This window comes from Hypanus sabinus, chromosome 10 (genome assembly GCF_030144855.1).
Source record: "Hypanus sabinus isolate sHypSab1 chromosome 10, sHypSab1.hap1, whole genome shotgun sequence".
Classification (NCBI taxonomy): Eukaryota; Metazoa; Chordata; class Chondrichthyes; order Myliobatiformes; family Dasyatidae; genus Hypanus; species Hypanus sabinus.
Window position 1 is genome coordinate 164,381,617 of NC_082715.1, and position 24,331 is coordinate 164,405,947.

Consider the following 24,331-nt stretch of genomic DNA (forward strand, 5'->3'; position numbering starts at 1 on the left):
TGGGTGGGAGGTGATCTTTTTGTATTAATATATTAAAAATAAATTATAAATTCTACCAATGGAACCTCTTACTAAAGGATTGTTATTCAAAATAAAATCCAACAAATCAGATTCTTGCACAATTATTGCATAAAACAGATAATTATTTTTGTAAAAAATGTCTAACCTGCAGATATTGCAGAAAGTGCGTGTGAGAGAGAATATTTGCTAATTAACTCTTTAAATTCATCAATCGACCATCACAAAATTAATGAAAATAATAGTAAATAAATCTGCAAAAAGAAAAACAGATCCCCTTAATCGCTAAAAATTAAACAAGATTGGGAGAGAGAACTTAATAAGACCTTTGTTAATGAAGATGGTCAATTCTTCTTCGATATGTGCCAATCACTATTTAATTCAATTTAAAATTGTTCACTGTTACTATTTAACAAAGGAGAGACTATTAAAAATATTTCCTAACATAGACAATTATTGCGATAGGAATAAAACCGAAGTAGCTACTTTTTCACATATGTTCTGGTCATGTTCTTCATTAAAATTTTATTGGAAATCTTTATTTTCTACAATTTCTAAAGCTCTGAAAAATAATTTACAACCCAATGTACAAACCTTTGATTTCCGTCTATACATGCAGTCCTCGCATGACCTTTATCCTCCTCCACCTCACTATCTGCTCTAATACTCTGGTTCCCCTCCCTCTGCAAATCTAGTTTAAACCATGACCAGCACTAGCAAATCTACCCGGAAGGATGTTAGTCTCCCTCCAGTTTAGGGGCAAACCATCCCGTCGGAACAGGTCCTACCTTCCCAGGAACAAAGCCCAATTGTCCAGAAAAATGAACCCTCCCTCCTGCACCATCTCCTTAGCCACGTATTTAGCTGCACTCTCCGCACATTTATATTTACAGGGACTTTACTCCTGATGACGGCCCCGGGACCTGAACCGTTTACAGACCTGGAGCGGAACCGGAGCAGATTCTCAGCCACTGGTTTTCATCCCAGGTCGCGAAGAAAGGATAAAGTTGCTCTGTGAATTTATTCTCAGTGAAGGTGTGAAGATGGGACTTGGTCTCCGCGTTGTAAAATGAAACTGTCCCGGACTCGTAACTGAGATAAACTCCCACCCTCCTGGGGATGGGACCGGCAGGGAGACGGGACTCGGGGGAGGTATGACCGCGGTACACGTCATAATCCTGATATAACACGTCACCATCCCGCCTGATGACCCAGAATCCGGTCTCCGGACTCAGACTGAACCATCCCTTCCTCTTCACAGACTCTGCGGCGACTCCCAGAAACCAGACCCAATTCCCCGTCACCTCCACCTCCCAGTAATGTCTCCCCGATGTGAATCCCTCCGATCCCAGCACACAAGGCCGGTTTGTGAATCTCTTCCCGGTGTCAGGGAGATTCCTCCAGATCTCGGTCCATCTCACACTCTTCCGATTCTCAGACACCTCGAGACACGGACTCGCCGTTTCCTCATCCAGGGTGACAGAGACTGGGGGGAGAAGCAGAGAATTAGAGAGTCCCCGGGGATCGGGGGGAGACTCGGGCAGCGCGGCCCCGGGGATCGGGGAAAGGCCGCTGGGCCTCAGGCGCAATCGGGTGGTCAACACAAAACTTTCCTGTGGTTTGACAACTAATGAACAACTACTATCTCAACAAGGGTTTTTCCGTTGGACAGAGACCAGAGATTTCACGATCAAACAGACACAAAATGCTGGAGGAACCGAGCGGGTCAGGCAGCATGTGTGGAGAGAGCTGGACAGTCTACGTTTCAGGTCGACATCTTCCCCCAAGAACAGAAATAAATAGGGCAGATGGACAGCAGAAACGAGTGCAGGAAAGGGGCGGATTAAGATGGGAAGGGGGTGGGTGAATGGATTTAAACAGGAGGTCACAAAGGCCCATCGGCCCAACTTGTTCGTGCTGACCAGCTTGCTTTAATGAGCTAATCCCATTTGCCCATTATTCCTTTCACCTTTCTTATCCAGATACCTGCCAAGATGTATTTTAAAACATTGTCACTGTACCCACTTCTACAGTTATTCAAGGGCCCGTTGTAAACTTAGATAATCCTCTTCCCTCTGCACGAAACCATGAATTTCAGTCTCTCTCACAAACCTACTAACTTTGTCACCTATACTGTCATCCAAATCATTAATATGAATGACAAATAAACGTGGCCCCAGCACTGACCTCTGCAGGTCACACGCGTCCAGTCCTCTGTGTTTAAGAGACACTTGGACAGACACTTCATTAGGCAAGGCACAGAGGGCGACTGAGCTAATGCCAGCCAATGGGATGAATGTAGATGGGTAAACATGTCAGCACAGAGGTGATGGGTCGAAGGGCACATTTCTATGCTGTACGGTGATGGCTCTGAGAAATGAATGGCTAAGAACCCCCAAACCCCCTTTCCACTCCCACGGGTGCTGAGAATTCCAAACACAGTGACCCCTGACCCTTGACTCCTCAGACAGGGAAACATCCTCCCTGTATCCTGCCTGTTGACCCCTGAAAGAATTTTGTGTTTCCCTGAGATCTCCTCTCATTCTTCTAAACAGGGAACAGTGAACACAGGAGCACAGGAACAGGCCCCTCATTCAATGTTCACATTCATTTGTGAGTGTGAAGTGTGAAGGTTTGAGACAGTAAAGGAGGCGATAATGGGAACAGGTAGGGGAGAGATGAAGGCAGATTGAACCAGAACCAGGTGGGGGTGGGGAGGAAAGCATGTGGGTGAACTGTGTGCGTAGGTGTAATGAGAAGCTGGAGGGGGCAAAGATGGGAGATGAGGATCCCTTTGTCCCCTTTCCCACAACCCCAACACCCGCAGCCCCTCATTAGGGCAGAGGATGAATTTGCAGGGGCCCTTAAGCAACACAGGTCCTGATGAAGTGTTTCAGCACAAACCATCGACTGTTTACTCTTTTCCATAGAAACTTCCCGGCCTGCTGTTCCCCCAACAATTTGTGTGTGTTTCTCTGCTTTAAATATACTCAATTATTTGGCCTCTTCAGCTGCCTGTGGCAGATTCACCATCCTGCGTATAAAGGAATTCATCCTCATCTCTTTCCGAAATGGATATCCCTATAGTCGGAGGCTGAGCTTCCCGTTCTCGACCCACCCACATCCTCCCAACATCAACTCTCACCCGACAGGTGTCAGAGAGATCTGGCGAGACCCTTCATCAGGACCTGTGTAGCTTGGATTACCAGCGTCTGCAGATTTTCTCCTTTTTGATTTTTAAAGCAGAAGTTGATAAGTAAACATTTTGATTTGTCAGTGTCTCAAAAGTTATGGGGAGGAGGCAGGAGAATAGGGTTGAGAGGGTTAATAAATCAGCCATTCTTCTAAACACCCATGAGTACAGGCCCAGAACCATCAAACACTCCTCATATGTTAACTCATTCATTCCCGGAATCATTCTTGTGAACCTCCTGGACCCTCTCCAATGCCAGCACATCTTTTCCAATAGAAGAGACACAAAACTGCTCACAATACTCCAAGTGTGGTCTGACCAATGCCTTATAAAACCTCAGCTTTACATCCTTGCTCATGTACTCTAGTCCTCTCGAAATGAATTCTGATATTGAGTTTGCTGATCTTACCACTGACACAAACTGCAAGTTAACCTTTAGGGGATCCTGCACCAGAAGCCCCGAGTGTCTTTGTACTTCTGATTTTTGAATTTTCTCCCTGTTTACAAGATTGTCTATGCCCTTATTCTTTCTACCAAAGTGCATGTGCGACTTCCCTACTCGATAATCCATCTGTCACTTATTTGCCCATTTCCTGATCTGTCTCTGTCCTTCCCCAGATTCTGAGCTTCTGCAGCACTACTTGCCCCTTCACCTATCTTCATATCACCTGCAAGCCTGGCCACAAAGGCACCAATTCTGTCATCCAAATCATTCTTTGTCTATCTTGGCTTTGTGTTCCTCGAAGAATTCCAACAGATTTGTCAGGCAAGATTTCCCCTTAAGGGAAGGCATGCTGCCTTTGCCCTATTTTATCATGTGCCTCCATGTACCCAAAAGCTCGTCCTTAACCCTGGACTCCAACATCTTCCCAAGCACACCACATCCAGACTAACTCACGTATAATTTTCTTTCCCCAGCTGCTCTGCCTTCTTAAAGAGTGAAGTGACCATTGCAATTTCCAGTCGTCTTGAATGACCAAGTATCTAGTGATTCTTGAAAGATCACTACGAATGTCCCCATATTCTCTTCGGCTAACTCTTTCCAAACACTGGGGTGTAGTCCATCTGGTCCAAGTACCTTCAGATCTTCAATCTTTCCACGTACTTTCTCCTCAGTAACAGCAACAACTCTAATTTCTGTCCCCTGACACTCTCACATACTGCATCTAGGTGCTTTGCTCCGAGGAAAGATACAGGAAAAGGGAAAGCAGCAGTCCCTATCGGATGTGCCGTGGTAATCAGTAAATCGAAAAGAGAGCCCCGGGTAGACAGAGTACGAGAAGGGTCTGAGACTTGTATGTCAAACGGAACCGTGTCCGTGAGGGAGGGAGACACACCAGTTCCAGAGCGGATCTGGAGAGATACGAGGGCTGAGCTATCGTTGATCAGCAGTAAGGTAGTAGATTTTGGTCGCAAGATGGGAATGGTAGCTGTGAAAGGAATAAGCAAAGGGACAGAAATGGTGCCCTTACATAAGGTCATTATGGATTGTGAGCTGGTGTCTGGACCAGTTGAAATAGGGGTGCGATCAGACTTCCTGAGAACTGATGTGGACGCCCTTCTCGGTAACGATTTAGCAGTTGGTAAGGTTTGGGCAGCAATGACGATGACCCGCCGGCCGGTGAGTGTTGCGGCTCCGCCCCTAGATTCCAAGATCTATCCCACATGCGCGATCACTCGCAGCATGTCGAGAGAGGCAGCTGAGAAAGGGAGCAGTTTAAATCCGGCCAGTTCCGATTTGGCCGAGACGTTTTTACCGACCCCGTACCACGAGGGTTTACAGGGTGGTAAAATGAAGAGCAGTAAAGTGAACCAGGGTAAGGGAGAGGAGGTAGACCTGCCCTTAGCAAGGAGAAAAGTTTTAGAGGCAGAAGATAAAGATGAGAAACAGCTAGACCTGTTAAAATGTCCATAGTTGGACCTGAATGATCTGTCTGGGTTGGCAGAACAGTTTGAAGAAGTTGAAAATGCTAGATATGTTCCCAATAATGAAATAAGGGCAGTCCTAGATGAAAAGGATGCCCTTACCTTGAAGAGGTCTGCTGGGTTGGCAGATGAGGTTGTTTCAGCCCACGGGGTTGAGTTCACTCCGGAAGGGAGTTGCCCAGAGAGTAGCTGGGAGAATGAGGGGAAATTAGAATTTGGACCGGGTACGGGTATTGAAAGCCTGAAAGAGGCAAATGTCCTGTTTGAGTGTGTCCAAGATGTGGATGCACGTGATACTGAACCTAGTACTGGAGCTCAGAAAAAAAGTCTGAGCTATTTGATTCCGTTGAATGGGGAGGCCGTCCTTGCGGGTCAGATAGACGTGGTTCAGTGAAGAAAGGGTTAACCTTGGTAATAGTGGGAAGTGAGAGTTCCCAGGTGTTTGTGCTCGATGGTGGGTTAAAAGTTAATGCGGACACCAAAAGTGGGGAGATTAATATTATTATTGAAGGAAACAGGAAGTATGTAGTTCCCAAATCGAATGAAGAATATTTAAAGCCTGCAGATCGCTTACAGTTTGAGTTGGAAGATGAGGGGACCCCCCCGTGCTATTGTTATTCCAGAGTGTGGAGTGAAAAGGCAGAATTTGAAATGCTGCTTGAACAAAGAGTTCGAACTGAAAACTAATAGCCTGAAGGGTCCTGAAGAGAGGGCTAGCAACCTGAGTAAAATTAAAGAATTGGGTGGAAATTCAGAAGATGGTCTAAGTTTGGGACACAGTGTTGATAAAATAACTCCTATGAAAGAAACGGGCGAGAGCCTATTTCGCCAGGGTACCCAAGCTCCCCACGTGAGAACTAACCGGAAAAGAGGCGACGGTTAATGGGGACGCCATTTTTAAATAGCAAAAGCCGGTTTTACGGGATTTCGACAAAGCATGTGACTAATAAAGACAACCCCATGGATGTCTGCCTGTTAAGTTTGAAAGCAACAGAAAGATTAGTATTTGCATGAACTTTTGTAGATACACGTAAGGTAAGATCACAACTCCTTAGTTTTTGTTTGCTGAAGGAAAGAAATAAAAGTAGGAGGTTATTCAATTGAAGTCTGATGCGACAAGACTTTAGTAAGGTACAAGATGTTAAGATATTAAAGGAAGTGACACTGTAATCATTAACTGTTTAGATGCTGAATTGAATGTATAACTGTATTACTCTGTAGTCAAAAGGAAAAGCTTTTGTATTGTGTTAGATTCTGAAATCCTGTAAGACTCTGTACTACTTCATTTCACCGCTGGTGAAAACGCTTTGAAGAAAGGGGGTGTTATGAATGTACCACAGCTCTGAGGGGCCGAAGGGTGCGGGGTAGCCCCCTCCTTTGTGAGAGTCGCAAGATCACTATTGATTTGGGTCAGGAGACCCAGAAAATGAGAGAGAGACGTGCGGAATGTCTTGTTCCCCCCGGCGATATAAAGCTACGGGAAACAGCCATTGTCTCTTGGAGACGGACTTGTGTATTACAATACTGTGCTACGTGGAAGCCCTCAGGCAAAGTGGGCTGGTTGAGGGAGGGATTGCCTCACCCCAACCTGATTGACATCTGAGACCCTGTGAGTCAGGATAAAAGAAGATCTGTGGGAACAGCCCCCTCAGACGCACCAGAAGAAACGCTAGCGATCCCGTAATAGCGGAAGCCGATGGGAGGAGGCCACGTGCTTTCGGTTCCATTTGCCCCGGAACCGGTGCCCTTACCACGGAAAAACGACTTTTAGCTAATAATGGGGAAACCAACTCCCAACGTCTCGAAGGATTGACATCATAAAAGGAATGGGCAAGTTAAACCTCCGTCTTTCTCTCCAACCAAAAAGGCTGCATCCTACAGCTTGAACGAACTAACAGTGACTGTTATATTTCCAGCAGACAATACATTATCCCCTAGACAATGATAGCGCTATTTCTTAGTGATTATTATTATACCCGCACTTTCAGATTTAGTATTGACGATGTATATTATCTGTATGTTTGCATTGATATTATTTTTGTGTATTTTTATCAATAAATACTGTTAAAAATAGTACCATCAGACTTCACTGGACCTCTCTATCTTTGCTGGTAAGTGACCCAGTTACGGGGTACGTAACACCTCGAACCATTCAACATCTGGCACAGTGTCTTCCACAGTGAAGACTGATGCAAAGTACTCATCTGCCATCTCTTTGTCGCCCGTTAGTATATATCCAGCCTCATTTCCAAGCAATCCTATATCCACTCTCATCTCTATTTATTACAATACGAAACACAATTTGATATTGTTTGCTAGCTTGTTTTACAGAGACAGGAGTGTAAAAATGGCCTGAAGGATCATTGGAGATCTGCGGCACCCCAAACACAAACTGTACCAGTTGCTACCATCCGGGATACGGCACCACAGCGTAAAAGCCAGGAGTAACAGGCTCCGGTACAGCTTCTTCAACCAGGCTATCAGACTGTTTAACTCGTGCTGAGACAACTGTATTTCTATGTTATATTGACCAGCATGTTATACATATTATTTATCATAAATTACTATAAATTGCACTTTGCACATTTAGACAGAGATGTAACCTAAAGATTTTTGCTCTGTGTATATGAAGGATGAAAGTAATAAAGTCAATTCAATTTAATTCAATTTCATGTTTCATTTTCACCTCTCAATAATTCGTTTAGTTCCTCTCTGTAGATATTTAAAAGCTTCTCAATCCTCTGTCTTTCTGCTAATTTTTGCTTTGTTCGATACCTACTCTTTTGCTTTTACATCAGCTTGTCTTCCCTTCTCAGGCACTGTTGTACTATTTTGCCATTTGAGTATGTATTTATTTTTGGAGTACATCTATCCTTCACCTTCCTCATTTTCCCAGAAACTGACACCATTTCTGCTCTGCTCTCATAACTGCCAGCATCTCCTTTCAATTTCCTTTGGCAAACTCCTCTCTCAGACCACTGTAATTTCCTTTACTCCAGTGAAATACTACATCAGACTTTATTGTCTCCTTACCAACTTTCAAATTGAACTCTGTCATGTTGTGAGCACTGCCTCCTAATGGCTATTTCACCTTAAGTTTCCTAATCACCTCCGGTTCAATACATAACACCCAATCCAGTAGAGCTGATTTCCTCGTCAGCTCAGCGACAAACTGCTCTAAAAAGCCATCTCTTAGTCATTCAACAAACTCTTGAGATCCATTACCAACCTGATTTTCCCAACTGACCTGCATGTTCAAATCTCCCATGGCTAACATAACATTGTACTTCTGACATGCCTTTTCTATTTCCAGTTGGAATCTGTGGTCCACATCCCTGCTACTGTTGGGGTGACTGTATATAACTGCCATCATGGTCCTTTTACATTTGTAGTTTCATAACTCAACCCACAAGGATTCAACATCTTCATATATTATGTCTCAACTTTCTACTGATTTACCAGCAGAGCCATGTCACCCCTCTGCCTACTTTCCTATACCACCGATACATTGTGTAACCTTGGTCATTCAGCTCCCAACTGCAACCATCCTTCAGTCAAGATTCAGCGATAGCTACGACATCACACCTGACAATCTGTAACCTTATTTTTTATACTCCATGCATTGAGAGCTAACACTTTGTGTACTGTATCTGCTACCCTTTTTGATTCTGTTTCTAATGCACTGATACACCCTGCTGGCTGCAATTCTGTACTCGCATCTGTCCGCCCTATCTGACAGTCTAACTGCACGCTATCTTTGTATTTTTGCCATCAGTCCTATCCAAAGTCCCTTCACTCTAGTTTCCACACCCCTGCCAAATTAGTTGAAACCCTTCCTGACAGCTCTATCGAACCTCTCTGAGATAAGATTGCTCCCCCTCGGGTTCAGGTGCAACCCATCACTTTTGAACAGGTCATACTTCCCCCAGAAGAGATCCCAATGATCCAAGAAGCTGAAGCTCTGCCCCCTGCACCAGCTTGTCAGCCACACATTTATCTGACAAAACGTCCTGTTCCTACCCTCACCAGCATGTGGCACAGAAAACATTCCAGAAATTACAGCCCTGGAGGTACTGCTTCTCAGCTTTCTACTGAGCTCTCTAAATTCTGTCTTCAGGACCAATTTGCTTTTACTTCCTGTGTCATTGGTACCAACATGTACCAAGACATCTGGCTGTTTTCTCTTCCTCTCTGAAATGCTGCGGACACGATCCGAGACATCCCTGACCCTGGCATCTGGGAGGCAACATACCATTCGGGTGTCCCGTTCACGTCCACAGATTCTCCTGTCTGCTCCCCTGACGATTGAGTCCCCTGCCACTACAGCTCCCCACTTCTCCATCTAACATCAGTGAGCGTTGCGGGTTCAGGAGGGGTTGGGGTGAAGACCTGTGTCAGTCAGAGTCTGCACTCAAAGCGCACGAAGGACTTGTGTATTTTCCTGACAATCCTGGTCACCACACTGATACCTGCTTTTATCCTCTACAATATCATCAAGTCAGTATTAAATTCCCAGCTCCTGTGGTAGGATTCAAACTCATGTCTTGGCGTGTTAGTACAGTGTGCCTGGGACACAGTGGTTCATCTGCCAGTCCTGTGTATTGGTTGGACCGTGGCCCTGTGCTGGTGTGTTCAGGGGTCTGACATCTCCAGCTGGCCAGGTGACAGTGATCCCTCCCAGTCAGTGGGGTTGATGTGGAATAAACTTCAGTTCCCCTTCAGTCAATTATCACAGCCAATCTTTGCTTTAAGTTGGAACTTAATTGAACAAGGAGAAATGAATCTTTGTAAATTTTACCTCGATTAACGGCATCAAGTGTTTCCCTCAGCACTGTGTTCAACAAATAGAGGTGATCGAACTTTTCAACTGGTAGGGTCTCATCTGCCACTGACAATTCCTGGACATCATCATTAATCCTGTAAATATTAAACTGCTGTTTATAAACTGAAACTGTGAACTATACAGGTTTTCAATAAAGAGTATGTCCTACCTCCTGTTCTGACGAGCTTCCTCCTGAAATAAATCAAACACAAATCTGATTAGACTTGCACTTACTGTCCACATTGTGAATTTCATCCAAATCATTACAAGGTGTTGACAATTCCCACTCCCACAGTCACTCAGACTCACGGACAATAGAGAACCATGTGGTAAATTACAGGGAAAGTTTCTGAACGTCAGATCATTACTGAGAGGATGAAACTTGCAGGGAAGACAGGACAGGTTGTCCATTTTCATCTGGATATGACGTCAGGCTGATAGGATGGAGGAATTTAAGATCAGTGATGGATTTAATTGTGAGCGGGTGGGGGGATGTACCTCTATTAAAGGGAAGAATTGTGGGAGATGAAATTCCAGATGGATTTTAATAAATCTCATAAGAAACTTAGTGAAGAGGAACTCGCTGCCACAGGAGTGGTTGAAGTGGAACAGCAGAGATTGAATGTAATGGGAAAACTGGATAAACACATGAGGGACCATTGAGTTCGGGGCTCTGTTGCTGGGTGCGGTGAATTGGTGGGAGGAGAATTCTGAAGCAGTGAAATGATAGAAGCTGATGGACCGAATGACCTGTTTCTGATGGAGACCAGACAAGATGTACCCCAGGCCACTGTGGGAGGCGAGAGAGGAGATTGCTGAGCCTCTGGCGATGATCTTTGCATCACCAATGGGAATCAGAGAGGTTCCAGAGGACTGGAGGGATGCAGATGTCATTCCCTTACTCAAGAAAGGGAGTGGAGATAGCTCAGGAAATTATAGACCAGTGAGTGTTACTTCAGTGGTTGGCAATTTGATGGAGAAGATCCTGAGAGGCAGGATTTATCTACATTTGGAGATGATTAGGAATAGTCAGCATGGCTTTGTCAAAGGCAGGTTGTGCCTTATGATCCTGATTGAATTTTTTGAGGATGTGACAAAACATATTGATGAAGGTAGAGCAGTAGGTCTAGTGTATATGGATTTCAGCAATGGATCCAGGGGGACATTGATTTTGTGCAACCAGAAATGGCTTGCCCACAGAAGACAAGGTGTGGGTGTAGACGGGTCATATTCTACATGGAGGTCTGTGACAGGAGGTGTGCCTCAGGGATCTGTTCAAGTACACCCTCTTTTTGATTTTTATAAATGAGCTGGGTTAGTAAATTTGCTGATAACACAAATGTTGAGGGTGTTGTGGATGGTGTGAAGGGTTGTCAGAGTTTACAGTGGGACATCGATAGGATGGAAAACTGGGCTGAGAAGTGGCAGATGGAGTTCCACCCAGGTAAGTGTGAAGTGGTTCACTTTGGAAGGTTAAATATGATGGCAGAATATAGTATTAATGCTAAGACTCTTGGCAGTCTGAGGATTGAGTCCACCTGACACTCAAATCTGCTACACAAGTTGACTCTGTGGTTAAGAATGCAAATGATGCATTGGCTTTCATCAACCGTGGGGTTGAGTTTTGAAGCCGAGAGGTAATGTTACAGCTATATCGCACTCTGGTCAGACCCCATGGAGTACTGTGCTCAGTTCTGGTTGCCTCACTTCAGGAAAGATGTGGAAACTATAGAAAGGGTGCAGAGGAGATTTACAAGGATGTTTCCTGGATTGGGGAGAATTCCTCATGAGAGTAGGTTGAGTGAACTCGGCCTTTTCTCCTTGGAGCGACGGAGGGTGAGAGGTGACCTGACAGAGGTGTATAAGATGGTGAGAGGCATGGATCAAAGTTAGAGACTTTTCCCTAGGGCTGAAATGGCTAACACGAGAGGACACAGTTTTGCTTTGTAAGTATGTACAGAGAAGATGTCGGGGGTAATATTTTTATACAGAGAGTGCTGAGTGAGTGGAATGGGCTGCCGGCAATGGTAGTGAATGTGAATATGATAGGGACTCCTGGGGAGGTACATGGAGCTCAGAAAGATCATACAGGTAACCCTAGTTAATTTCTAAATTAAGGACATGTTCAGCACAGAATAGTGGACTGAATGAGCCTGTATTGTGCTGTAGGCTTTCAATGTTTATATTTCTACGTATCTGAAAAATAAAAGAAACATTGACAGTTTCCCTAATCTGACAGAAACTGGAAATTGAGGATAAGTCTGATGAGTGGGTCACATTGTTTGTTCTTACTGATTGACAGAGAGACCCTCACACCCACCGCACCAGACAAACTCACAGCCTATGATTGGAACTGAGTGTTAATGGGAGTTTTAGAGGATATTTAAAGTGGTAATTAAGGGCACAATCAGCAGCTCTGTGTTATGATCTGAGTAAATCATTTCAGAGAAGATTGCATTCTGTCCTGGGATGTACAGAAATTGTGTAAGTCCAGCTTTGGGAACAACAACCACCCTGAATAATTGCGTCAATTGTCTGGTGAGATACAGTTCACTGCCATTTGTAAATGATGTGTATTGGATCAGTACATCTGTTGTCCGTCTGCATTGCATTCTGTGTTACGTGTTTATTATGATAACCAGTCTCGTGAGTGGGGACGGGGTAAAAGTGAAGGGAATAAGTTATGTATTCGTACTTTGTTCTGGGCTGTTTTGATCCTGGGACTGCCAGGTGCCATATCTTTTGTTGACCGATTCATTGCAGTTTAATTCACGATTAATTATGCTGAAATGTCATTGCTTAGGTATTGTATGTTGCTGATAAAGGATCAAATATCCATCTCCAATGAGGAGAACACTCTGTGTGAGGACACCAGCAGCGGCAATTGATTTGGTAGAATTGGCCGCTGTGCTGTGTCTATTTCAAATATACCACTGTTCCTTTAGTTCAATTTGACAGAAATAAATTGAAATGTAATCCCTCACCTTGAGAAATATCAAACTGTCTTTTTGATCCATCTGTTCCTTTAGCTTAGTGATTTCCTCCTGAATAAACCTTATATTCTCTTGAATGTTAAGAATGTTTTTCTCCATTGTGTCGAGAATCCTCTTCTCTTCATCCCTGAGATCCCTGAGTAAGCTCTGCTCTTTCTCAGTGATAATCTGGCGCAGTTCAGCAAACTGTGATGTGATGTGGGACTGAATGCTGTGTGACTGTTCCTGTTGAATGAAACGTGAAGGTTACTTTACTGCATTGATGTGTTGTATTTCCTGATGACGTGAAGGTGACCATTCGGTCCATTGGGATCCATGTTACTTCTGAAACATTCCGGTCAACCCTATTCCCTCACATTTTCCTGAAACCTATTCTCCCTCATTGACCCATTAACTCCCACCTGATTCACATACACCCTCCCCCACCTTCACAGGGTTAATTGAAATTAACCATTCATCCAGCATGTCCTTGAAATTTGTCTGAGTGTCGTGGTCACAGGGAGAACATGCAAACTCCACACAGACAGCAGCAGAGGTCAGCATCAAACCTAGGTCACTGGAGCTGCGATACTCGGCCATTCTGCATTAAAGGGAGCAAAACTCGACAGTAATATCAGAAATTCCACTCAGGAAGCCTCACCCGAACTCTGGAAATCCTCTCCTTCTGTTGCTGCTCCTTTTCTTGGAAGTCTGATTTCTTTTTTGTGAGAGAGACTAAGGAAGATTTTAGCCGATCCTGGACGTCAGAGAGTGAAGGAAATTGAAACAAAGATGCATCAAAATAAACAGGTGATCAAACCCGATTATCTCCACAAAACGCCGGAGGAACTCAGTGAGTCAGGCAGCATGTATTCAGGGGAAATACACAGTCGGTGGTACGGGATGAGACCCTTCATTAGGACTGGGAAGGAATGGGACAGAAGCTAGAATAAAATGTTGAGGATGAGAACCAGCTGACAGGTGACGGGTGAGACAACGTGAGGGGGAACGTGGGGGAGGGTGATAAAGTGAGAAGCTGAGAGGGGACAAGTGGAATAGGTAAAGGGCTGGAGAAGAAGGAATCTGAGCGAGAGGTCAATCGACCATGCAGGAAAAGGGGGGATTTGGGGGCTGTTTGGGGCCATGAATAGTGGTGAGGCAGGGGTTGGTAGGGGTCAGGTGGGTAACGGAATTACGTAGAGAGAGAGATCCCTATAGAGAGCGGAGAGTTGTAGTGGAGGAGGGTGGGAGTGGGCGTTTGGAGATGTGCTTCGTGGTAGAATCCCATTGGAAATGGTGAAAGGTGGGAGGATGGTGTGTTGTTTATGGAGGCTTTTGTCGTGGACAATAGACGACGGGGTGAGTATCAAATTCCGATTAGTTTTACCTTGTAGATTTTAACAGCTTCTTTAATCGGCATGAAGCGGTGCTCTCTGTGTTCCTGCGCGACTGCACAGATCACACAGATCAGTGTCTTGTCCGTTTCACAAAACAGCTTCAGTTCTTCCTCATGTTCCACGCAGTGATGTTTACTTTCCTTCCCTTTCGGAATCAGATTTCGAGCTTTTTCAGCCAGATTTGCTAACGCCCGATTCGCCCTGAGGGTGCGATCAGCAATCACCTCTCTACATTCCGGGCAGGAGTTTCTCTGCTCCCTTTCCCAAAACCGTGTGATACAAGAGCGACAGAAGTTGTGTCCGCACTCCAGTATAACTGGATCGGTGAAGAAATCCAGGCAGATGGAACAAATTGCCTCCTCGGCCCAACTCTCGGCCTTTCTTTTCGAAGCCATGTTAACTCCCAGCACTTCCTGATTCAGAATCCTTTCACTTTCGGGGAGCTGAGGATTCCTGCAGTACCGCGGTTGTCCACTACACGCGCTGCAGACTCGAGGAATGAATATTATGTTGCGGCGTATGGAAAAAAATGTGTCCATTTCCATATCAGGGTGAGATTAGAGACACATTAAATAGGTCCTAACAGAAATGAAAACTCGGCCATGGACTGCCTAAGCCTGGCTGCGAACGGATGTGGTCTCGGGTGTTTTTGATGAATCGGTTTTAGAGTCGTTTCCAATAAGTAATCTGGAGATGCAGTTGCAAATCGAACAAATGAAATTGGAGCATTGTAAATTAGAGGCTGAACAAAAACAGAGAGAGCTGATTTTAATGGAGGAATTTAAAAAAAGCATTCCTGTTGAAGTAAGGACCTACTTAAATGAGAGGGATACTGATAAATTGCAGGACTGTTCTAAATTAGCTGATGAGTATGTTTTAATCCATAAGAATAAATTTCCTCAGGGCAGAAATTTTAAGAGGAAAAATAACATGGAGACTCAAGGTAAATCAGTAATTAAATCAGATGTTAATGAGAAAGTTGATGAGAAAGGAAAGCCTGTGAAGGAAAGACAGTTTGGTCTTACTTGTAACTATTGTAAGAAGCCTGTCCATGTCATAGCTAACTGTTTCAGATTGAAAAAGAAGGAGAAGGAAGAAGTTCCAGATGCTTGTGTGCAACATACTGAAGCACCTGTAAAGTTACAAGATTTGATAAACACAAATGAGGCGTTGTTAGAGTCTGACAAGGTTAGAAAGGGATGTGGTCATTTTATAACTGAAGGGTTTGTATCCTTGAAAGAAGGATCTGCTCTGGTGCCAATAAAAATCCTTAGGGATACTGGAGCTTTTCAATCACTGATGTTAGTGTGTTGAAGTTTAATGAAGAGTCTGATACTGGTGAGGTAAATTACATAAGAGGTGTTGGGAGTGATTTTATGCCTGTATATTTACATAAAGTAAATTTGAAGTCAGGGCTAGTTACAGGATTTGTTAAGGTAGGATTACAGCATAGCTTACCTGTGAAGGGTATTTCTTTATTGTTAGGTAATGACTTGGCAGGTGGACAAGTTTTTCCTGAAGTGCATTTGACAATGGAGTCAGAGGAACCAGAGCTGAATTTTAACACAGATTCTTCCTGTGTTGTGACTAGAGCTATGGCTAAAAAGATTGATGCGCAGAATGAGGTTGTTACTCAGGACTGTTCAACTCAGGATTCGAGTTTTGAGGATGTGTCAGAGACTTTCTTATCTTCGTTGTTTGAACAAGATTCTTGGAGTAAGTCTGACTATGAAGATTTATCTCTGTCAAGGAAGGAGATGATAGCAGAGCAGAATAGAGACCCTGAGATTATAAAATTAAGAGAGCAAGCTTTACTAGGTAGTGACATTGAGAAGGTGCCAGTAAGATATTACTTGGAAAAAGTTGTGTTGATGAGGAAGTGGAGATCGCCTGCAATTCCTGCAAGTGAGGATTGGAATGTTGTTTACCAGGTAGTTGTCCCGAAAGTTTATCGAAATGAGATTTTGACGTTAGCTCATAGTGTGCCTTTCGGTGGACATCAAGGGGTAAGGAAAACTGGACAAGATTTTAAAACATTTTTACTGGCCTGGTCTAAGAAAAGATGTGGCGATGTTTTGTAAAACGTGTCATACTTGTCAAATTGTGGGTAAACCAAATCAAGTTACACCAGTAGCTCCATTACAACCTATTCCAGCATTTGGTGAACCGTTTTCTAAAGTTATTGTAGATTGTGTTGGTCCATTACTAAAGACAAAAACTGGTTATCAGTATTTGTTGACTATCATGTGTACTTCGTCTAGGTTTCCAGAGGCAGTACCACTTAGGAATATAAAAGCTAAAACTGTGACAAAGGCTCTTATAAAATTCTTTACTTATTTTGGATTACCTAAGGAAATACAAACTGATCAAGACAGTAATTTTATATCTGGATTGTTTCAACAGATAGTTTATAAATTGGGAGCTAAGCAAAGCACTTCGTCTGCATACCATCCAGAATCGCAAGGTGCCTTGGAGAGGTTTCATTCTACCCTCAAGAATATGATTAGGACATATTGTGTGGAAAACGAAAGTGACTGGGATGAGGGTATAAACTTACTTTTATTTACAGTAAGGGAATCGGTACAGGATTCTTTAGGTTTTAGTCCATTTGAACTTGTGTTTGGGCACAGAGTTAGAGGACCTTTAGCTTTATTGAAAGAACAATAGATTAGTAAGGAAGTACACACTAATTTGTTGGACTATGTTTTGAAATTTAAGGACAGGTTACAAAAAGCTTGTAGCTTAGCCAAGGGAAATTTAAAGTTGGCTCAGGAGAAAATGAAGACTTGGTATGATAAAGAAGCTAGGATGAGGATGTTTAAGCCTGGAGATAAGGTGTTGGTTCTTTTCCCAGTGCAGACAAATCCTTTACAAGCTAGATTTCATGGTCCTTATGAAATTATGTCTAAAATCAATGATGTGGATTACGTGATAAAAACTCCAGATCGTAGAAGGTCAGCACAACGTTGCCATATAAATATGATAAAACCATTTTTTGAGAAACAATCTAATACTGTGACTGTTGTGGTTAGTGAGAATGAGTTTGATTTAACTAAGAACATGATAAATGATTCATCTGAATTTCATTCTAAATCCTACATTGTTTCTGTTAGGTTAACAAATTCAACCATTCTGGAAAATATTGATGAGAAATTAGCACATTTACAACTAGAACAGAAACAACAGATGAAGGAATTAATTTTTAAATATAAGGAGTTGTTTTCAGATGTTCCCAGAAGAACTACTATAGCTTCACATGATGTAGATGTTGGAGATGCCAAACCTATCAAGCACCATCCATATAGGATGAACATAGAAAAATATGAACTTGCTGAGAAAGAAATTGAATATATGTTAGAGAATAATATTATTAGACATTTTAACTCAAATTGGAGTTCACCATGTGTTATGGTGCCAAAACCAGATGGTAGTATTAGGTTTTGTACGGACTATAGGAAGTTGAAAGCTGTAACGAAAACAGATAGATAGATAGATAGATAGATAGATAGATAGATAGATAGATAGATAGATAGATAGATAGATAGATAGATTGATACTTTATTCATCCCCAAGGGCAAAATCAACATTTTTCCAGTATCCCATACACTTATTGTAGCAAAACTAATTACATACAGTATTTAACTCAGTATAAATATGATATGCATCTAAAATCACCCTCGCTGATACATGAAACTGATGCATATCCAATTCCTAGAGTAGATGATTGTGTAGATAAAGTTGAAAAGCAAAGTTCCTTACAAAGATTGACTTATTGAAAGGGTACTGGTGTGTTCCATTAATGGACAGAGGTAGAGAGATTTCTGCATTTGTAACTCCATCTGGGTTATATGAGTATAATGTTCTTCCATTTGGGATGAAGAATGCCCCAGGTACTTTCCAGAGGATGATTAACTCTGTGATTCAGGGATTGAAAGATACTGATGCTTATATTGATGATTTAGTGACAGGAAATGATACTTGGGAAGCACACATTATTGCGGTGGAGAAATTGTTTGAAAGGCTTTCAAAAGCTAACTTAACTATTAATTTAGCTAAGAGTGAATTTGGACATGCCACTGTGACTTACCTTGGTTATGTTGTAGGTCAAGGTAAGGTAGCTCCTGTTCAGGCAAAAGTTCGGGCAATTTTAGAGATTCCCACTCCAACGAGGAAAAAACTCTCAGAATATTTTTGAGAATGGTAGGATATTGTCGAAAATTTTGTAAGAATTCTGCTAATGTTGCCCTTCCATTAACTAACCTTCTGCGGAAGAATGTGAAGTTTGTATGGACGGTGCCTTGTCAAGAAGCATTTGAAAAATTGAAAATAATGATATGTCAACAACCTGTGCTTAAGGCACCTGACTTTGAAAAACCTTTTTCATTGGCTGTGGATGCTGGTGATGAGGCTGCAGGAGCAGTATTAATGCAAAGGAATGAGGGTGATGAGGTTGATCATCCAGTAGCTTACTTTTCTAGGAAATTTAATAAGCATCAAAGAAACTATTCGACAATGGAGAAAGAATTGTTATCTCTTGTTTTAGCTTTGGAATATTTTGAGGTATATGTTGGTACAACTCAAAAACCACTTATTGTTTTACACTGGTCATAATCCGTTAGTTTTTCTGAGTAAGATGAAAAACAAAAACAGAAGATTATTAAATTGGAGTTTGATGTTACAAGAGTACAATATTGTGATAACATATTAAAGGTAAAGGTAATGTGGTTGCTGATTGTCTATTTCGATGTTGAATGTATAATGCAATTTTTTTTATGGAGTGTTTTTTTTATTGTAACACTCCTACTGTATTGTGAGTTATAAGCTGTTATATGATGGCATTGTATATTATGTATGTTATAAAATTTATACAATTGTTTTTTCTGTAAGCAACTGTTAAACATTTTTGTTCTTGTCAGATCAAAAATGTTTTTTTTTGGAGGGAGGTGTTACGTGCTCGTGACATGAAGGTAGTACCCTTGTCACGTGACTGGGGTTGACGCTATACTGGAATTGAGGTAATGGTCTTGTGATGGTGGAGTGATGTAATTTTCCCGCCAGTAGAGATCATGTGGCAGTTTTTTTTACAAGGTATAAAAGGAAGACCCCACCCTGTGATGAGGGGCAGTTCGTGGCTGGATTTGCCATGTTGACTTCATGTCGCTGCGTGATTTAATGTGATGACGCAGTTTAGTTGAAAGATGTTTTTATCTAATACCTAAAGTTTAAAAGGTCATTGCCAGCAGTTCCTTTACAATACTGCTAGTTGAGAAATCAGTGGAGAGTGAAGATCTGAGTTCGGGAGTTAAAGATCGAGGAGAATCTATTTCGACGGTGAAACGGGTTTGACCTTATTTCATCCTTATTCGGAAGGAATTCGTTGACTGTTCTCGTGTTAATCGCTGCGGGATAGCAGAAGATTGAGGACAGTGTGATAAAGGAAAGGTCAGTGCCTTTAAGCCGTTTCATTTCGTTTCGTAAATTCTTCGTGGGAAAATTTCGACGTCGGGGACTGAAGCAAAGCGACGTGAAAGAGAATTTAAATCGTCTTAAAAAGTCTCTCCCTTAAATGGACTGTGAGCATTTTGAACTTTTGGCAATACGACTTTAAAGAACTGTTTTTGCAACATCGCTTTAAGAACTGTTCGAGCTGCATCGCTTTAAGAACTGTTTAAGCTGCCGCACAGCAGCTGATTTCCGGTTACGTTAGTGCTTGTTTACTTTTGGGGGGTTTGTTTTCAGTGTTTAATAAACGTGTTGTTTGTTATAAAAACCCTTGCCTAACTCATATATTTATTGTTGCCTGAATACGTAACAATAACAGCAGGCACAGAATGTCAGCGCCCCCCCCCCAACCCCCACCCACCACCAAGGAACAGGAAACACCAGAGAGGGACCATAGCAACACACTCAGAATGTCAGCACCCACCACCACCAAGCAACAGGAAACACCAGAGAGAGACCTATAGCAACACACACAGAGTGCAGGAGGATCTCAGCAGGTCAGGCGGCATCTATGGATAAGAGAACTTCTGCAGTCAACAAAAACTGTTGTTTACCCGACAGCTCGACATGTCAAAGTCTCCCTCTGTCACGAACAAGGCACAGAGAGATATCACTCATTTTCACAGCAAAGGGGAAACAGACAGTCGTTGTCACGATAATACAGTTTCCCGCGATAATTTTCCATACATCTGCCGCAGCAAAATCCACAGGTCCGCACCCCGGAGGCGCCAACTTTCACCCATGCCCGGAGAATGTCAAAAATCAGTCGGCCGACGAGCTCCAGAAACGGGAACTCATCCTGTAAGATCGACCTCGATAAACCCGAGCCATCCTGAGAAGGGAAAAGAGGAATTATAGAGAGGAATTAAGCTGTTTTCCAGACCATCTCAAAGAGGCAGCCACTTGGCGCCATCTTAATGACGCCCTAATTTTTTTTGCTTTTCTGCTGCTTTGGAAAATGCCTTGTGTTCTGTCCCCCTGTTTTCAGAGCATACACTGGTGTGTCGGCCTGTGCAGTGGACGGTATCGGCCCCGAGATACTGAAGGGCCGTACGAGCTAGCTGTCTCGTACTTTACAGCACATTTACGGTCCGAGTCTGAGTCAGGAAAAGATACCGGTGCTGTGGAAGACTTCCTGCTTGGTTCCTGTACCCAAGAAGGCGATCACGTTGCGACCTGATGACTGCAGACCAATTGCTCCAACATCTCATGGGCTGGAGGTGCTGGAGAGGCTGGTGCTGACCGACCTTGGACCGCATTTGGGATCTTCATTGGCCCCTCTGCAGTTTGTCAAGCAGCCTCTTGTGGGAGTGGATGACGTCATCGCCAGCGAGCTCACTCTTACCCGGATGACGCTGCTGGTAGAGTGAGCACCACACTTTTTGATTTCTCTGGTGCCTTCATTACAATTCAGCCGCTTCTTCTGAGTGAGAATCTGCAAAGGACGGGCGTAGAACATTCCACTATCTCCTGGATTACTGACTACCTGACATATGGACCCGAGTTTGTAAAGCTGGGTGGTTCTGTGCCTGAGGTGGAGGTGATTGGCAATGGAGCCCCACAGGGGACTGTCCTGTCTCCGCTTCTGTTCACACTGTACACCTCAGACTCTGTAACTCTGACTCTCGTCTCTTGCAGAAGTTCTCAATGACTCTGCGATAGTTGGGTGTATCTGAGATGGACACGCCCGTGGGAGGAATCACCTGCTGAATGTGGCCAAAACCAGGGAGGTGGTGATTGATTTTGAAGGAAGAGGACGGTGATGAGTCCTGTATACATTCTGGGAGAAGAAGTGGCGGAGGTGGAGGAGTACAACTACCTGGGTGTTCACCCCAACTACAGACTTGGCTGGAAAACCAAGACCAAGAGTGTTTACAAGAAGGCGATGAGCAGACTCCATTTTCTAAGGAAGCCGTTATCCTTGAATGCGTGCAGCAGGATGATGGAGATCTTTTACCAGTCTGTTGCAGAGTCTGCAGTCTACCTGGCGGCTTTATGTTGGGAGAGCAGCAACGGTGCTGGTGATGGAAAAAGACTAAATAAACTCATCAAAAAGGTGAGATCCATTCGTAGTTACAACCCGGAATTAGTGCTGGAGCAGACTGTTCTCCATTATGGACTATCTGGAACATCCTCTGTGTGACCAGCTGAATCAGTAACGGAGCATGTTTTTGAGCAGACTAAGCTGTCACAAAGATCGTTCAGAATAAGCGTATACAACAATTCATACTCGAGGAAATCTGCAGATGCTGGAAATTCAAGCAACAACACACACTAAATGCTGGTGGAACACAACAGGCCAGGCAGCATCTACAGGGAGAAGCACTGTCGACGTTTCGGGCCGAGACACTTCGTCAGGACAACAATTCATATTTGTGTGACATGAGAACACACATAGTACGATAGTTTCTGCATTATTATTTCCTTTATTTTCTATATTATTGCAAATTGGTACATTATTATAGTTCTACATTTTATTTTTCGTAAAGTCTGCACACTTCTAAGTGAGTTTTTAAATGCTGCTACCGTAACGAATTCCCCACTCGTGATCAAATGCGCATGCGTAGAGGTCTGATCGCGGATATCGCGCATGATCTCAGTAGACGGGATGCTCAGAAGGATCGGCCACAGCTAGGCTGCGGCTCTGGGCGGGATTTTAATCGCAACGCGACTGAAGTATAATTACTTTGTGCTTCGACTACTCTGTCCCTACACCCCGGGGCAGCCCCAATGCTTTCCCTCTTTCTCAGCCCCACAATCTGTACTCGGGCCCCAGGGACCCGAAAAGCTGAAAAGCTGATGTGCTCTGGAGCTGCAGCCAGCCCTACGGCGCATGCGCATCATTGGATCTTTGTCTAGCGAGTCGATCGGTTTCTGGTTCGTCGGGCATTCTGGGTAAAGAAGCAACCATGGGTGTAAATGCCAGCCTTGTCCCCATACAGGCGGAACAAATGGAGGGTGCGGATGTATCTCCCAAATACTGCCGAGCTTCAGCTGTGTAAATCCGAGGATTCGGAACTCGGAACAAAAATATAGTTCCCAGTTAATCTCATAAAGAATCTTCCTTCCAGTCAGTGAAAATGTCATTTAGTGCTGTATGGAAATAAAACCTTCCATCAGCTTTAGTTCTCTCTGAGTAAATAAGGATGTTGTTACGAACCCCGTAACTGGGTCACTTACCAGCAAAGATAGAGAGGTCCGTTGAAGTCTGATGGTACTATTTTTAACAGTATTTATTGGTAAAAATACACAAAAATAATATCAATGCAAACATACAAATACTATACGTCATCAATACTAAATCTAAAAGTGCCGGTATAATAATAATCACTAAGAAATAAGCTCTATCGTTGTCTAGGGGATAATGTATTGTCCGATGGAAATAGAAAAGTCACAGTTCATTCAGGCTGCAGCTTTTTTGTGGAGAGAGAGAGAGAGAGATTTTTGAAACTTGCCGGCTTTTCCATTATCCGCTCTTGATCCGTATTCGCACTTTAGCGAGGCTGTTCCGTGGAAGACTTGTCATCCAGGCAAGGATGGACACACACAAGTCCCCACCGGTCTCATACGTTTCTCCTGCTGCGTCTGAAGGGGTTGTTCCCCAGACCCTCTTTTATCCCCACTCACTGGGTCTCAGATGTCAATCAGGTTGGAATGATGCAACCCCTCAACCAGCCCACTCTGGTCACCCCCTGAGGGCTTCAATGAATAGTACAGGACTCAATACACAATTCAGTCTCCAGGAGACAATGGTCGTTATCAGTGGCTTTGTATCTCTGAGGCCAGGACACTCATTCCAAACTCTTGTGTATTCTAGACGTCTCTCTCTCATTTCCTGGGTCCCAGACCCGAATTAATAGCGATCTTGCGATTCTCAAAAAGGAGGGGTCTACTTTGTACCCTTCGGCCCCTCAGAGTTGTGGCTCATTCGTAACACCCCCTTCCTTCAAAGCGTTTGTACCATCGGCAAAAACGAAGTAATACAGAGTCTTACAGGATTTTAGAATCTAACACAACACAAAAGTTTTTTTTTTCACTACAGAGTAATACAGTTATACATTCAATTCAGCATCTAAACAGTTAACGGTTACATTGTCACTTCCTTTAATATCTTAACATCTTGTACCTTACTAAAGTCTTGTAGCATCAGATTTCAATTTGATAACCACCTATTTTTATTTCATTCCTTCAGCAAACAAAAACTAAAGAGTTGTGATCTTAGCTTACGTGTATACCACAGAAGTTCATGCAAAATACTAATCTTTATGTTACTTTCAACCTTAACAGTCAAGCTTCCATGGGGGTTGTCTTTATTATTTACATGCTTTGTCGAAATCCCTTAAAACCGGACCCTGCTATTAAAAATGGCATCCCATCAACCCTCGCCCCTTTTCCAGTTAACTCCCACGTGGTGAGCTGGTGCACCATGGAGAAATAGGCTTTCGCCCGCTCCTTTCATAGGAGTTATTTCATTAACAATGTGTTCCAAACTTAGACCATT

At 43.3% G+C, this 24,331-nt stretch overlaps 1 protein-coding gene across 1 annotated transcript; it reads right to left on the bottom strand.

Annotated features, from left to right (window-relative positions):
* Positions 1 to 208: 208 nt before the first annotated feature.
* LOC132401303 (E3 ubiquitin-protein ligase TRIM39-like) lies at positions 209 to 14,961 on the bottom strand. Its single transcript, XM_059983422.1, has 6 exons — positions 14,319 to 14,961; positions 13,593 to 13,688; positions 12,944 to 13,177; positions 10,129 to 10,151; positions 9,936 to 10,054; positions 209 to 1,504 (listed from the first exon to the last, which is right to left on the bottom strand). Exons 1-6 carry the CDS (start codon positions 14,871 to 14,873, stop codon positions 951 to 953), a joined length of 1,581 nt encoding a protein of 526 aa, XP_059839405.1. The 5' UTR covers positions 14,874 to 14,961; the 3' UTR covers positions 209 to 950.
* Between the last annotated feature and the right edge of the window lie 9,370 nt (positions 14,962 to 24,331).

Excerpts from the sequence above, each read along its gene's own strand:
- LOC132401303 (XM_059983422.1), bottom strand. The coding sequence starts at position 14,873 with ATGGAAATGGACACATTTTTTTCCATACGCCGCAACATAATATTCATT. Across the intron at positions 13,689-14,318 it reads AAGCTGTTAAAATCTACAAG|GATCGGCTAAAATCTTCCTT; the intron begins GTAAAACTAATC and ends TCTGACGTCCAG. Across the intron at positions 10,152-12,943 it reads ACAGTTTGATATTTCTCAAG|GAGGAAGCTCGTCAGAACAG; the intron begins GTGAGGGATTAC and ends GATTTATTTCAG.